Below are 16,182 nucleotides of genomic sequence, written 5' to 3' on the forward strand. Positions count from 1 at the left end.
AAACAGTTCCTAACTTCCCTTCAACTCATTCATGCCACTTTAAAGGTAAACCTGTTTCTCCATCACCTATTCAGCTCTGATGATTCAGTAAAGACATCTCCTGGTTTCATCTTCATGTTTCCCTCTCACCACATATCCAAACCAACATCATGACCAGCAGCTTTTACAGCTGTGGCTCCAGCAAACAACAGCTACTAGAAATTGATATTAAATAAATTCTAACAACAGCTGATCAAGCTTAAACGTGCTGCTGTTGTTTAGCACGACATCCGCTGGTTTCCTCTTTCTGACACAAAGTGACCGATAAACAAACAAGAGAGAAAAGCTGATCAGCTGATCATTGATCAGTTTCACGATTGAAGTAGCAACAGGAGAGGGAGGGGGGAGAATGAGAGAAGAAGAGGCAGCTGCAGCATAAAGATGCAGACAAACTCCAGCTTTGTGTCTTTTTCCATTCTAGCTGAAGTACGGGACAAACTGTGTTCCTTTTCAGCTCAATACGAAACGCGTAATATTTTCTCTGAATACGGGACGATTCCGTTTTTTACGGGACAGTTGGCAACTCTACTAACTAACCTTATGAATAAAATAAAGTTCACTATCAGTAACATCACAGCACCCACCCAGCTGTATAGAAACTCCGTCATGCTAGCTAGTACGCAGTACGAGTTATTGTAACTGACTGTAAAAAGTCAGCACAACGAAAATAAACTACACCTAAACTTGGTTTATATCTGACCCAGATAGACTGCAGGTCATAACTTCTTACCTGAAGTTTAGTTCACCTGACACTCGGACCGGCGGCCACCTCCGGTCTCTCCTCTTCCTGCCTCCCCTTTCCCTCATCCACCTGCTGGCCTCTGTGGCCACCACCTTTCATTGTGTATACCGTTACAAAAACAACAACAACAAAAAAACCATCGGCCCGTAAAAACTAAAATTCAAATTCAAATTCAAATTTTATTTGTCACACACACAACCATACACAGTATGACACAGGGGTGAAATGCTTGTAGCTGTACAATGCCCGACCATTAAATGACAGAAAAAAGTTTTACAGTATTTACAATTTACAGGTTACTACAAAATTTACAAATTAACTTAGAAATTTACAGTAAAAAATGTGCAAATAGCAGAAAGAGATTATAAAGATTATAAATTATAGGAAATGTCCAGTCTTATAGTGATGTGATGTGTGTGGGAGAGTCCAGTCCTACACCTGGTTCAGGGCCCGAATAGCCTGGGGGAAGAAGCTCCTCCTCATTCTCTCTGTTTTGGCCTTAAGGGAGCGGAAGCGCTTCCCAGACCTCAACAGTGAGAAAAGTCCATTGTTGGGATGGGAGAGGTCCATCATAATCTTCCTAGCTTTGGACTTGCACCGCTTGGTGTAGATGGACAGCAGGTCAGGGAGCTCTGATTGAATGATGCGTTCGGCCGAGCGCACCACTCTTTGCAGATCTCGTCTGTCCTGCTTGGTGCTGTTCCCAAACCAGGTGCAGATGTTTCCCGTCAGGATGCTCTCGATGGTGCAGGAGTAAAAGTTCTTGAGCACCTTCAGTGGCAGATGGAAGTCTCTAAGTCTTCTGAGGAAGAAGAGACGCTGATGGGCTTTCTTAACCAGGGTGTTGATGTGACAGGACCATGACAGGTCCTGAGTGATGTGGACACCCAGGTATCGGAAACTGTCCACTCTCTCCACTGGCATGCCACTGATGATGAGGGGTTTGTAATTCCTCGCCTGCTTTGTAGTGAAGTCCACGATCAGCTCCTTAGTCTGATGTTTAGGAGGAGGTTATTCTCCTGGCACCAGGTCTCCAGGTTCCTAATCTCCTCCAGGTAGGCCGTCTCGATGTTGTCGGAGATCAGGCCTACAACAACAGTGTCGTCAGCAAACTTGACAATGGAGGTGGTGTCTGATGTGGCTACACAGTCATAAGTGTACAGTGAGTACAGCAGGGGGCTTAAAACACAGCCCTGAGGCACTCCAGTGCTGAGTGAGATGGAGAGGGAGACTTGTTTTCCCACCCTCACTGATTGGGGTCTGTCTGTGAGGAAGTTGAGGATCCAATGACACAGTGATGAGCTGAGTCCTAGATCCGTCAACTTGGTGAAAAGCTTAGAGGGAATTATTGTGTTGAATGCTGAACTGTAGTCCACGAACAGCATCCTAACATAATTCCCTCTGCCAGTGTCCAGGTGACTCAGGGATGTGTGGAGCAGATGAGCTATGGCATCGTCTGTACAACGCCCCTTCATGTCTTAAACAGATACAATATTTGCATACGTCAAATCAAACCCACAAAACCCCAGTTAACTTTTGACCCCTTTTTAAAAGAACATCGGCTTCCATCCTTCTCTCGGTGCAGTCCCCGCACCCACAGTCCCCACAAGACAGTTAGACATCCTGTACTCTTATCAAACCATCACCTACACCCACAAAAAACTGCAACCTTAGCAAGCATGCTTACCTTTCACCTAAATTAACTCACTTGTATGTCTGTGTGCGTGTGGGTGTGTGTGTATGTCTGTGCATGTGTTACCCTCGCCTTGCACCTTATGTGACCTCTCTGCTTATGCAACCAGGCTGAGGCCATCCTATGTGTGATGATCAGGTCCATAACCAACAAAATCGACGAACTGAGATTACAGATTGCAGTCAACAAGTGTGTACGGGACAGCAGCATAATATTACTCACAGAGACTTGGCTGCAGCCATCAATTCCGGACTCAGCTATTGAGCTAGCAGGCTGCACGGTCCACCGTCACGACAGGAACGGCCACTCCGGTAAGAACAAAGGAGGGGGTTTATGCATCTACACCAATGACAGCTGGTGCAACAACACAAAGACTGTAGACAGCCATTGTTCCCCGGATTTGGAATATTTGACTGTGAAGTGCAGACCCGTCTACCTACCTCGCGAGTTTACTGTTGTCATGGTAACGGCCGTGTATGTACCACCCGATGCTAACGCTAACTTTCGGCCATGGAGGAGCTGCACAAGACAATAAGCAATCAGCAGAATTCCCATCCAAACGCAGTGCACATTATAGCGGGGACTTCAACCATGCTGACTTAAGGTCAGTATTCCCCAGATTTGAACAGCATATTAAATGTGCAACGAGGGAAAAACACACTGGATAAAGCATACAGCAACATCCAAAAAGGCTACAGAGCAACCCCTCTTCCACATCTAGGTTTGTCAGACCACATGTCCATGCTGCTGATCCCTGCATACACTCCAGTTAGGAGAAGAGCCCCCCAGTCACAAAAATTGTGAAAACCTGGCCAGAAGGTGCATCACATCAGCTGCAGGACTGTTTTGAAACACGGACTGGAGTGTGTTTGAACATCAGGACCTTGAAGAGCACACAACATCAGTGCTCTCATATATTAACTTCTGTGTCAACAGTGTCACTGTGGACAAACGTCTCGGTGTATTCAACCAGAAACCCTGGATGACTAAAGAGGTCCAGGTCCTGCTGAAGCAACGTGGCGCGCTTTTAGATCCGGTGATGGTATGCAGTACAGTGCAGCCAGATCTGAGCTGAAAAGAAGCATCAGAGAAGCCAAGGCAGTGTACAAGAGAAGGATCGAAGACCACTTCAGCAATAACAACTCACGACAGGTATGGCAGGGAGTTCAGCACTTAACCAACTACAAACCTTGCAATACCACGTTGACTGAGGGTAACGCGGCGCTTGCGGAGGAGCTGAACCACTTCTTCGCACGCTTTGAGACGAAGGGACCAGAGGCAGCAGCAGCAAAAACATCAGAAAGCAGCAGCAGCCCAAGCCTAAAAGTGCAGGAATATGAGGTGAGGCGCACACTGAGGGCAGTGAACCCCAGGAAGGCCGCCGGACCAGATGGGGTAACCGCAAGGGTCCTTAAAGAGTGTGCAGACCAGCTGGCTGGGGTCTTTACTAAGATCTTCAACACTTCACTGTCCCAGTCCTGCATCCCACCGTGCCTAAAGTCAGCCACAATTGTCCCACTGCCAAAGCGTACTAACATTAGCAGCCTCAACGACTACCGACCAGTTGCTCTAACACCTGTTATAATGAAGTGCTTTGAGAAACTGGTCCGGACGTCACATCATGTCCTGCTTGCCACCCACACTCGACCCGCTCCAGTTTGCATACAGAGCTAACAGATCAACTGAAGGCGCCATTATTACAACGCCCACACCACCATCTCTCACCTGGAAGTGCAGGGCTGTTACACCAGACTGCTCTTTGTTGACTTTAGCTCTGCTTTCAATACGATACTCCCGGACAGACTAATAGTTAAACTGCTGGAAATCGGACTTCCTTCTACCACCTGCCGCTGGATCAGAGACTTCCTCTCAGACCGTGTACAGAGAGTTAGAGTGGGGCCTCATCTTTCCTCAGCCCTCAGCCTTAACACCGGCTCCCCAGAAGGCTGTGTACTGAGTCCCCTACTGTACACTCTGTACACACATGACTGTGTTAGTACCCACCCAGACAACGCAGTCATCAAGTTTGCAGATGATACCACCGTGGTGGGGCTCATCTCAGGGGGAGATGAGTCGGCGTACAGAGCTGAAGTTCAGAGGCTGTCAGATTGGTGTGTAGATAACAACCTGGACCTCAATACCAACAAGACAAAGAACTTGTTGTTGATTTCAGAAGGAGGAAGTCTGAGCTGCAGCCTGTCAGCATCAACGGGGAGTGTGTGGAAAGGGTCTCCAGTTTCAAGTTTCTGGGTGTGCACATAGACACAGACCTCCAATGGAGCTCTAACACCTCTGCGGTTTTAAAGAAGGCCCAACAGCGTCTCCACTTTCTGAGAATCCTCAGAAAAATGGACCTGAAGAAGGAGCTGCTGACCGTCTTCTACCGCTGCTCCATTGAAAGTGTGCTGACATATTGCATCAGTGTGTGGTTCTCCAGCTGCACCGCAGCACACAGAAAAGGCACTCCAGAGGGTCATCAACATGGCCCAAAAATCATTGGACATCCTCTTCCCTCCCTGAAGGACCTGTACAGCACTCGCTGTCTCAAGAGGGCACGCAGCATCCCTACGGGACTGCACACACCCAGGACACCGGGTGTTTAAGCTGCTGCCGTCTGGCAGGAGGTTCAGGCTGCTGAGGTCCCGAAGCGAATAGACTCAAGGACAGCTTTTACAACAGGGCAATAGCCCTAGTCAATGCAAATAGCTAAACTTGACTGGCTACCTACCTGGACTTACCGTTAACAACGGTAAAAACAGTAATAATAATAATAATATTTATATTTATAACAAGGTGCAATAATAATTAATGTGCAATAATAACAGTAATACAAATACACTTCTTCTTCTTCTTCTTTTTAACTAAGTTATTATACTGTGTTGTGTTGTTTGTGTTGCGTTGTGATGTGTCGTATCGTGTCATGTTGTGTTGTGTTACATGGTTGGTTGATGCCGACGTAGGACAGTTTTCCAATTTCATTGTACTAGTGTACTATGTATGACTGTGCAATGACAATAAAGAGTTATCTTATCTTATCTTATCTTGGCTTATATGTAAAATGTATAAAAAAGGTATTAAACAAATGTCTCAATCTGATACCACTACTTAAAACTTAATAAAAAGGTATACATGAATAAAAATAATAAAAGAACAGAATACAAATGTATTGTAAGCATGTGCAATCCTTCAATAACTCAGGTCATCCTCACAGTAGATTGGCTAATCCTAACGTTAACCAAAAGTTTATAACCCTCAAGAGACGACTTTTTTCCAATTTCATTGTACTACTGTACTATGTATGACTGTGCAATGACAATAAAGAATAAAGAATTATCTTATCTTATCTTCTTGAGTCACAACTCCTTTAAGGCACAAATGCAATGTGTAAAATAATCATAGGTGCTCCTGCAATGACAAATTATCATATGAGTATACTGGCACCTGTACATAAAGTAAATAAAGTAAATAAAAGTGAACTTAAAATGAATGCAAACTTTAAGGTAATATCAATAAATGCATCAATGCAAATGCTTGTTATATGATTATGATGCGATAACAATATCCAAATAATAAAACTGAAAATAGTAAAATGAACTGATAAAAAATGGCAGGAAAAATAACATCTCTTTTCTCCACACCATCAAACACACTCCACCACCTCTTTTCTTCCCCGACTCCATTGTCCTGTCCATGCGGTAAACTGAAAAGAACCCCGCCGGCTGCACGGCGTGGTCTGGTATCGCTGGGTTCAGCCAAGTCTTGGTGAAGCAGAGGAGGTTGCAGTCCCGAATGTCTCTCTGGAACTTGATTCTGGCTCTGAGGTCCTCAAGCTTGTTCTCGATGGATTGAACATTGGCTAGCAGGATACTGGGCATGGGTGTGCGGTGTGCACGAGCCTGTAGCCTGTTCCTGATGCCGGCTCGTTTCCCTCGAGGCCGTCGCTTAGGGTCGCGTCCTTTGTTCTCTCTCAGGATCTCCTTTGGCCAGGTTGGGTCTGGAGTTAAACATGGTGAAATGTTCGTGTATTGTAGACCAATCGAAACCAGAGTGTCTCTACTGTAGCGAATTTGTGTGTTTTGCATGATGCCCATGCAAGATTATGGCAGATATAGCAAAAAGTGGCGAAAAACCGCAAAAAGTGGAGAAGTTGGGGCAGAGCATCCAGCACGGCAGCCGACCTCACCGGCGCCATTTAAATCACCATCGGCCCACCAGGCAAATGCCTGGTATGCCTGATGGCCAGTCGGGCATGGTTGTGCCATCAGTTAACCCTTTGCATGCCAGCTGTGGCACACGTGCCCAGGGTTGCCAACCCCTGCCCTAACCCTAAGATTAAGTCCTAACACTCAAACAGGCCTTTGAAGGACGGTGAACAAAATGAAGGTTATGCTTCAGGATCCTCCAAGATATATAAAAAAGTAGAAACCATATGTTTATTTTATTATTTTTATATATTTTAAGTCATAAAAACACTCCCCACATTCTGATAAAGCCTATTATAACCCTGTTATGATTTTTTTAGGCTAGAAAATGCTTATTTTACTTCAAAAATAATTAAAGTCTAAAAAAATTAAAATATCTATATGTCACAGTAAACTGGAATGTAATGAAATCCCTGTGATATACGGATTACAGATTAAGCAGGAATCTGTGAATGTGTAGCCAAACTAACCACATTAAACTCTCTCTCAACACGCTCCACACCACAGCCTCTAAACTAGACAAAGTTCTCAATACTATAGTTCAATAATTTACAGCATACACTGGCTCCTCTTCATCTTAGATCATGTTGTCCATACCTGTGTTTTCTGGTTAAAACCTCTGGATTTACTTTATAGAGAATCATGCTACCTCTAACTTTTGTCTTTTTGCCTGTACTTTTGCAAGATGTCACCAATATGAGTCAGAAGTCTTCTATAGTATGTTTTAGATAGTGAGATTCTTCCTCAGATACTGTCACCAACTCTTTTCTTCCAGCATCAGATGGAAAGTTACTGTGGGACAATCCCTCTAAGGTGGGGAAGTACGACCCCTCCTGTGACTGCTACAGGGGACAGTCGTGGGGCTGGAGGAACTTTATCAAGCACTTTGACCTCAGGCGCCGTAATTACCTTAAGAATGATGACCTCATAATTTTTGTCGACTTTGAGGGTTAGTGGTCTGTGTTCAGTACTTGTGTGTGTAAATGTAGTTCATATCCAAACACAAATCCTAGTCTCTATTGTGACGTGCTGAAGCAGACATGATGAGGAACTGCTTCTTTGCCCCTAGATATAACCTCACTGATCTACACTGAAGTCCCCATTAAGCCGGTAGAGTAAAATCGCGCAGGCCTCAGTGCTGGAGAAACTGAAGGTGAGACGTCAACCTTTTTTCATTTCACTTGTGAATATTTCACTGTTTAACCCTGAGAAATATGTTTGTCATTTAAAATAATCAGATGCATCACAGCATCCAGCTGGGATGAGACGAAACACCTGTGATGATGAAAAAAGGGGATGAAGGATGATTGGGGCTTCAAAACTGCTCACATTCAAAATCTAGTCAGTTGGTGGGTGATCTGAACATTCAATTTAAAATATGCATTAAAAGCTTTCACTGAAATGTTTTGTAAAGTAAAGCTGTTAAAATAAAACTATAAACTAGTAAACTATGTCTTTCCAATGTGATGGTTGTGTGAAGTTTGGTCAGAGGGTTCCTTTGTAAGTGTGCATGTGCCATTAGCGTACTGCCTACTGTAACCTATAATTTTCTTCAGGATTAATAAAGTATTTCTGATTCTGATTCTGAAAATAAGTAACGCCTGGTTTTTTTTCTTTGTTGCGTGTGATCTGCTGAAAAGAAAGCTCTGCCTAATGCCAAAACTGAATAGAAATGATAAAGGATAAACACGATAACCAGCTCCATTTTTTTCATAAAGCGCAGGTGCAAGATATGTTTGGGCGGTGTGACAGCGAAGGTAAATAAAAGCACATGTCACAAGCCAGATGGATATTTCACCTGTTCAAGTTGTAATTTCTGTCTGTGTTAAAATGTGTGATAATGTAATACAACTAAAAGAGAAATTTCTAACAGAATGCTAAAATGTGTTGTCATCTATATGATGTGATTTTATTGTAAAACAATAGCTAAATCTTGGTCATCGGTTATAGATCACGAGTTACATGAGTGAAAGATAAGAATGAGATATCACAGAAACAGAAGGAGAACATGACAGCATTCTACTCTGAACTATTAGTGTGATGTTGGTGAGCTCTGCCTATGGGACTGTGGGCCAAAGGTCAAATGCAGGTGTGTACAGAGCCCACTGACCAACATTATTCCATCACATGCACAGCAGATACTGACATAGCAAAATTGGTATGGCCCGGATCTGGCCCACACAATGTGCTTATACATGGCCCACATACGGCAAAGAATGACGGCCCTTTGGTGGCCCAGATCTGGTTTGCCAGAGGTGGTCCACACATGGGCCAGCACAAGGCCAGTTGCAGACACACACTGCTTACCCAGAACAGTTTCAGCTCTGACCCCAGATGTCAGCCTAATGTGTACCTTAATCAAGCCATGTAATAACAACATGTGCCGGAACATAATAGTGCAAAAGTAACATGACGAAACTCTGTTCAGACAGTGGATGGACTGATTCTTATACAGCGCTTTTCTACTCTCTTGGATCATTCAAAGTGCTCTATACAACATGCCACATTCACCCAATCACACACACTTTCCTCTAAACTGAGTGCTTCCTAACTACATTCACACTCTTGACACACAGACTGGAGGATCGAACCACTAACCTTGCGATCAGTAGGTGACCTGCTCTACCTTCTGAGCTACAGCTACCCAGGGGTAGCTGTAGCTGCCATGTCTCGTTACGATTATCTGTGTCACCTGTGTTCCCCGTGTGCTCCCACTTCCCTCGTTAACCCTCTGTGTATTTAGGTCTGCGTCTCTCTCAGTTCTGTGTCGCGTTCTCCCTCATTCATGGCCGTGTGTTTCCCAGTGTAGTTTATCAGTTTGTTTCACCGTTTCCCTCCAGCAATAAAGCTGTGTTTTGAGTTCATTCCTGCCTCTGTGAGCTTGCGTTTGGGTCCACTTCCTGCCTGCCACACAGCCGAATCATGACACATTTAGCATAGAAACACCACAGAGCTACACCATGATCTCAGAGTGATATTCTCACTGTGATTATTAAAAAATGACATATAAAATACGGTGGCCCTGACAGATGAAAAGCACTGCAACATAAGAAAATGCCAGCAAATAGAAAAATGCTGCAAAAGCACAAAAAACACAACTCAAGCTGAATCAAACAAAAAGAAAGACGAAAAAAATCTTTAAAGAGAACAGAAGTGTTTTTGAGGGAGAAAGAGGCAGTTTGCGTTTTAATCGAATGAATCAAAAAATACTGTAAATGTATGTTTACTCTTAGCCATGTCATGTTATTGTCTCCCTGACAAACACTTGTGTTGTGAGGGTTCTTCTTATTTCCGTTGTTTTATTCAACTTCCATCGTGTTTGCTGACGGGGTTTTTTGTTTTTTTTCGAATTGCAGTGCATTTGACTTTTCAGGGCCAAAAATTTTTTAAATGATAAACTTATATTGTATACAATATAAGTTTGTGCTTCATCAGTCCAACCAAATCCTAACTTGATAATTGACTGTTTAAAGTGTCATACAGAAGTGATCCATTTAACTAGTGAATACTACAGACATGTACGATACTGACAGTTCCTCATTGAACATAAATGTTGTCTTTTTAACAACCTGGACTTTAGTTTTTTAAAGACATAAACATCAGCAGAATAATGGTTTCTGATTGTGAGTGTAAATATATATATTTTTAAGTGTGAGTGAGAAATAGCTTTGTATTTGTTGCCAAGACTCAGAAGAACAATAAAAAAGAAGCAACGATAACATTTTTGGACAGCGTAGGGTTAGAGCCATTGCTGACGACGATTTTAAAGTTTAGTGGAAATGCTTTGATTAAGCATTGGTTGCTGTATTTTCTGACCGCCTGTGGTGTGTAATTTGAGTGCAATGATAAATCCTTTAATATCCAATAAACTGGTTGTGTCATGATTAGGCTGTGTGCAGGCAGGATGAGGACCCAAACGCAAACTCACGGGAAAACAGGACTGAACTCAAAATACAGCTTTATTGCTGACAAAAGATAAAGGCGATACAAAAATAATATGAAACTAAACTGGGGAGTACTAAGGAACTGACTGACGAGGAAACACACGGAGGGGCACACAGTCATGAGGGAGAACGCGACACAGAACTGAGGGAGACGCAGACCTAAATACACAGAGGGTTAACGAGGGAAGTGGGAGCACACGGGGAACACAGGTGACACTGATAATCATAACAAGACATGGCAGGAGAAAACGCAAAACTGACGGGAGACTGTCAAAGTAAAACAGGAAGTACAGAGGTTCAGACAGGAGGAGCGAGTGCATGACATAACGGGCTGGGGAAAGCATGGAATAAAACACAAGGAGAGACGAGGGCTCACAGATACACAGAGGGGCACACGGGGTAAGAGTCACAAGGGGAAAACACATAAGGAACAACGTAACAGAGCAACCCAGGAAGCATGGCCTAAATACAGACCAAAATACAAAAATACATGAGAACTAAGAATGCTGGGCCAACATGGCCCAGGATCATGACAGGTTGTGCTGACAGCTGACACTCTGTAACAGTTCACTAATTATAAGCTAAGTTGAAAGTATTATACAAGCTTATCAGTCATTACAGGTGTCTGGCCTAACAGATTGGTTATCATATTCATTTTTTTTTTATTGACAGTACAACCTGGCACTTAATCATTAGCCTGCTTCACTGCTATAATCACCCACATTTCAGAGGCCAAACCATTCTCATCTTTCACTTTGTGGACTTGTACATCGGTTCTGATTTGTCTGTGTGATTCTGTTTCTGTTACAGCTGCTGTTAGCTACTCATGCCAGGATGTTTGAAGTTTCTGTTACTCATTAAACAATATAATCTTGATCAAAGTTCTTCTCCAAGTGCAATCTTTATGGGCATGTTGACCATGGTCTTAGAGAAGCGAACTATTCTGTTTGAATAACAACATGGGCCCTGGATGCAGATTAAAGAAAATAGCTGTGCTGGTTGGAGTCCTTGTATTTTTAAAGGTAAGGAGTTTCTGTCTAAAATCAAAGGAACCAGGAATATAAAGCAATGTCTCTGCTAAGGGTTTTTACTAAGAAGAAGCATCTCTTTTTGTGTGCTAGGTGCAAGCCGTTCCGACACCTAGTGGTTGGTTCCTATGTTCTTTTTTTCGACTACATTCACATGAAACTATCTCTTTTGTTTGCATTTTCTCACACTAATAATACTTTTATGCTCTAGCTGATACTGCAGATGCAGGTGAACTGAGAGATGACATACCTGAGATCAACAGAGGTATAACCTTTAGGCCCCATCTGCATATGTTCTGATACCTTCTAAACAGATACTCAGTTTTACTAAAAATGTGTATTTCATACTGTTAGAGTTGACACATCTGTTTGAGGGAGACATTGCTGGTATTGTAAGTATACACAGTACATGTTTAGAAATGGAATTTGTTCACTGAAAAAGGCTCTGAGTGATTTCAATTTGTCTTGCAGCCCAGCAGAAATGCGATCCTTGATCAAACAAGAAGATGGAAGTTTCCAATCCCGTATATCCTAACCGATTCTTTAGGTACACAGGTCACAATAGAAAACATTTCAACCAGAAGAAATATCAAAGGAAGTGTACTGATTGGGAAATAAATTTCTTTTGCTGTAGACCTGAATGCTAAAGGTGTGATTCTCCAGGCTTTTGAAGAGTACCGTTTGAGATCCTGTGTGGACTTCAAGCCCTATGAGGGAGAGACCACTTACATCTCTTTCACGAAGCTCTCTGGGTGAGCTCTGCTACACACACTTTGACACAGGAGTGACCAAGACTGTTACTCAACTTTATGGGGCAAGCTCTTAGGTCATTAAACTTGAGGTGTCATAAAAAGATTAGGAAGTGCTGATGAGATAAAATTATCTTTAGAACTCTGCAACTTCACCCAAGTTTTTTTTTAAATGTTGATATTAAAACATATCTTTTAACATCTCAGATGCTGGTCCTATGTTGGAGATGATAAAAAAGGCCAGAATGTGTCCATCGGGGCTGGGTGTGACACTAAGGCTATTGTGGAGCACGAGCTCCTCCACGCTCTGGGCTTCTATCATGAGCAGTCTCGTTCAGATCGAGACGACTACATTATAATCTGGTGGGACCAGATAGAAGAAGGTGGGTCAAAATTATTTAATCTTAGGTTTTATTCAGGAGCTACAAGTTTAACAACATTGAGGTGATAAGTCTACATTCCTCCATTAGAAGGGTACCCATCTTTGACTAGTGACCAACTGCATAAGAACATAATTGATTGCTTCATTTACTGCTTAATCTTTTGTATCATATACAGTCAAAGAAAAAAGTATTTGAAACCCTGCTGATTTTGTAAGTTTGCTCACTAACAAAGAAATTATGAGTCTATAATTTAAATGATAGGTTTGTTTGAACTGTGAGAGACAGAAAAATAACAACAACAAAAATCTAGAAAAATGCATTTCAAAAAAGTTATAATTATAAATTATTTGCATTTTCATGAAAGATATAAGTATTTGATTATTAATTTTTTATTAGGGTTGGGTATCATCACTGATTTCTAGAATCGATTCAATTCAGATTCACAAGGTCTACGATTCGATTCGGGGAAATTTTGCCTCAGACAGTCAGACATATTATAATTCGGTTCATTTATCAGTACATATCCATATTTTTAAATGGTAAATGGCCTGTATTTGTATAGCGCTTTTACTAGCCCCGCCTAAGGACCCCAAAGCGCTTTACATACCCAGTCATCCACCCATTCACACACACATTCACACACTGGTGGAGGCAAGCTACAGTTGTAGCCCTGGGGCAGACTGACAGAAGCGAGGCTGCCATATCGCGCCATCGGCCCTTCTGGCCAACACCAGTAGGCGGTAGGTGAAGTGTCTTGCCCAAGGACACAATGACCGAGACTGTCCGAGCCGGGGCTCGAACCGGCAACTTTCTGATTACAAGGCCGACTCCAAACTCTTGAGCCACGATCGCCCCATCCATATTTTTATATCTATAAAAAGAAAGATGACAGTTGTGAGAATTTATCAGAGGTGTAAGAATCACAACAGATGCCTTTGTGTGAAAGTAACAGAGCATAAAACACAAAAAAACATGAAGGAGATTTTCCTGGCCTGTCTTTTTATAGCAGATAACCTTAGAAATATTCTCCAGTAGAACAAAAACAGAAGAAAACCATGAATCAATATATAAACATTACCTGATGCTGCTGAAGTGAAGCAGAGGATCAGGTAATGTTTAAAGTAGGTTTACTTAGAGACACAGCTAAGAATTTTGCAATTTTGCATAATTTTAAAAAGTTTATATTTCTTCTGTATTGAACACCAGAAATAAGGCTCTTGTTGGAAGTTAGTTAAATTAAGAGAAACAACAGCAACACAGTGACCAACAGTTCTGTACACACAATGGTAGACTTGTGCGTAATAAGCAAGCAAATAATGCAGAAAACAGATTTTTAGATGGGAAACTCTTCTTGAAGTACACTGAGAGAGAGAGAGAGAGAGAGAGAGAGAGCTGTGCAGGAAGTGTGATTTTATGGTGGTGGAAGCAAAACAGCAAAAGTAAGAGAGAATTCACGACCATGTTTATGTGAAGCGAAATGTGAAGCACAGTTTGGATCTTCTTTCGCTGCTGGTTCAGTCAAATTTGGTTCGAGAGAGACAAAGCTTACAGCTTCAGAATCTAGCCCAAAAAAAAAAGACGTAAACACAATGCTCGGACCCGCCAATACATCAGAATCTGTGAGCTGTCGGCTTTCAGCACTGACGTAGTGTCTATGTACGTGCTGTCGGGTGAGAAATCCGACATCTCACTTTTTCTGATGCGTCGGCGGGTTGTCGAAATTTTGTGAGGTGAGAGATTCCAGAGATTCCGGCGTTTCGGGCAAAATACATCTATATTTAAAAATCGATTCAGGGTTTTAATGACTCGATATCGCGTTATTCAAGCTAGAATCAATTTTAATTGGAAAATCGATAATCAAAACCCACCCCTATTTTTTATATTACTTAAAACTTTCCAGCATCACATTTGACTCTAGAACACTTTGGCATATAGAGGACTGCAAGTTGTTCAGGCTCTTTGGCTGCGAAACAAGCGCATTCACCACCGTGCTTGACAGTTAGTGTGAGGTGTTTGTGCTGATCTGCTGTGTTTATTTTTTGCCAGATGTGGTGCTTTCACCTTGCAAACCCTTCCAAACCAGTCACAGTTGTTCAGTCTTTTCCTAATTATTTTACAGTGTTACTGAACACATATCTAAATTATACTATATTTGCAGATTTTGCATCTTGCACATGTTTTCGTCCTGTCTCGTCTACAATATCCTGACAATAATTTGAACCTGGTATTCAATACCTACTGCACAATCCACTTTGTATTGACTTTGTCCTGTCTTTGGTTATCATACAGTTAGTATTGTATAGTTGTTATTATAGCTTTGTATAGTATTGTATAGTTAGTAATTAGTACCTTTTTATCCCTTACTTTTACCGAAATTTAGCACGTTATTTATCTGTAAATCCCAGTTTTATAGGTCTTGGAGATATATCTTTTATATACTTATTAATGCACCATGGGGGGCTTGGTGTGAAACAGTATTTCGGTACACTGTATACTGGGTATACTACTGTATTGACAATAAAGCTCTTGAATCTTGTATCTTGAAATCTAACAGGCTGAGGCCTGTAGAGTCAGAAAGGTAGCACTTGTATTTTTTGCAGTTTCTCTGAGCATTTCACACTCTGATCCTGGGGTGAATTCCCTGGCAAGACTTGTGTTAACACATACCAGAATGCTTTAGATTAGCAAACTGCCGGAAGTTTTCTTTTCATGGAGGCGCTCACATTTATTTATGTTCATTTGATTAGCAGGTCCTGTCTAATTCCTATGGAAACAGTGACATAAATATACACTTTTCTGGTTTACTTACCACTCTGTGTACTTTAGACTGCAAGTCACAAATCTAATAAATGTACTTGCTATTCAAACTGTAAAATTTCAAACCGCTGAGGTCTAAGTAATGGGTAGTGATTACCCCTACCATAGCTCTGCACCCTAACCTTAACCATCTTATCCAACTTATCCTTTTCAGGGTTGCGGGGGGCGCTGGAGCCTATCCCAGCTCTCTTAGGGGGAGAGGCAGGGAACAGCTTGCACAGGTCACAAGTCTGTCACAGGGCTAACACATAGAGACAAACAACCATTCACACTCATATTCACTCCCGCATTCACACCTATGGGCAATTTAGTGTTTCCAATTAACCCAACCTTAACCATATTATTATTATTATTATTATGTGTGCCTATGCCAAGAGGCACACATATTACTATTCGTCGGATGCCTATGCCAAGAGGCACACATATTACTATTCGTCGGATTTATTGTGTGGATGCCCTCAAAGGGCTTCCACACTATTGAGTTCCTGTTTCTCTTTATTGTGTGGATGCCCTAAAAGGGCTTCCACACTATTGAGTTCCTGTTTCTCTTTATTCTTTATTGTGTGGATGCCCTAAAAGGGCTTC

At 42.2% G+C, this 16,182-nt stretch overlaps 1 protein-coding gene across 1 annotated transcript in view; it reads left to right on the forward strand.

Annotated features, from left to right (window-relative positions):
- Window positions 1–11,003: 11,003 nt before the first annotated feature.
- Window positions 11,004–16,182, forward strand: part of mep1a.2 (meprin A, alpha (PABA peptide hydrolase), tandem duplicate 2) — a 92,855-nt gene continuing 87,676 nt past the window's right edge. The window contains exons 1-8 of the mRNA XM_039607889.1: window positions 11,004–11,019; window positions 11,431–11,642; window positions 11,742–11,766; window positions 11,860–11,913; window positions 12,003–12,040; window positions 12,120–12,195; window positions 12,283–12,400; window positions 12,605–12,780. Of these exons, the coding sequence (XP_039463823.1) occupies window positions 11,580–11,642; window positions 11,742–11,766; window positions 11,860–11,913; window positions 12,003–12,040; window positions 12,120–12,195; window positions 12,283–12,400; window positions 12,605–12,780 (550 nt within the window). The 5' untranslated portion in view covers window positions 11,004–11,019; window positions 11,431–11,579. The remainder of the gene's footprint in view (window positions 11,020–11,430; window positions 11,643–11,741; window positions 11,767–11,859; window positions 11,914–12,002; window positions 12,041–12,119; window positions 12,196–12,282; window positions 12,401–12,604; window positions 12,781–16,182) is intronic.

This window comes from Oreochromis aureus, unplaced genomic scaffold, assembly GCF_013358895.1.
Source record: "Oreochromis aureus strain Israel breed Guangdong unplaced genomic scaffold, ZZ_aureus HiC_scaffold_93, whole genome shotgun sequence".
NCBI classification, from domain to species: domain Eukaryota; kingdom Metazoa; phylum Chordata; class Actinopteri; order Cichliformes; family Cichlidae; genus Oreochromis; species Oreochromis aureus.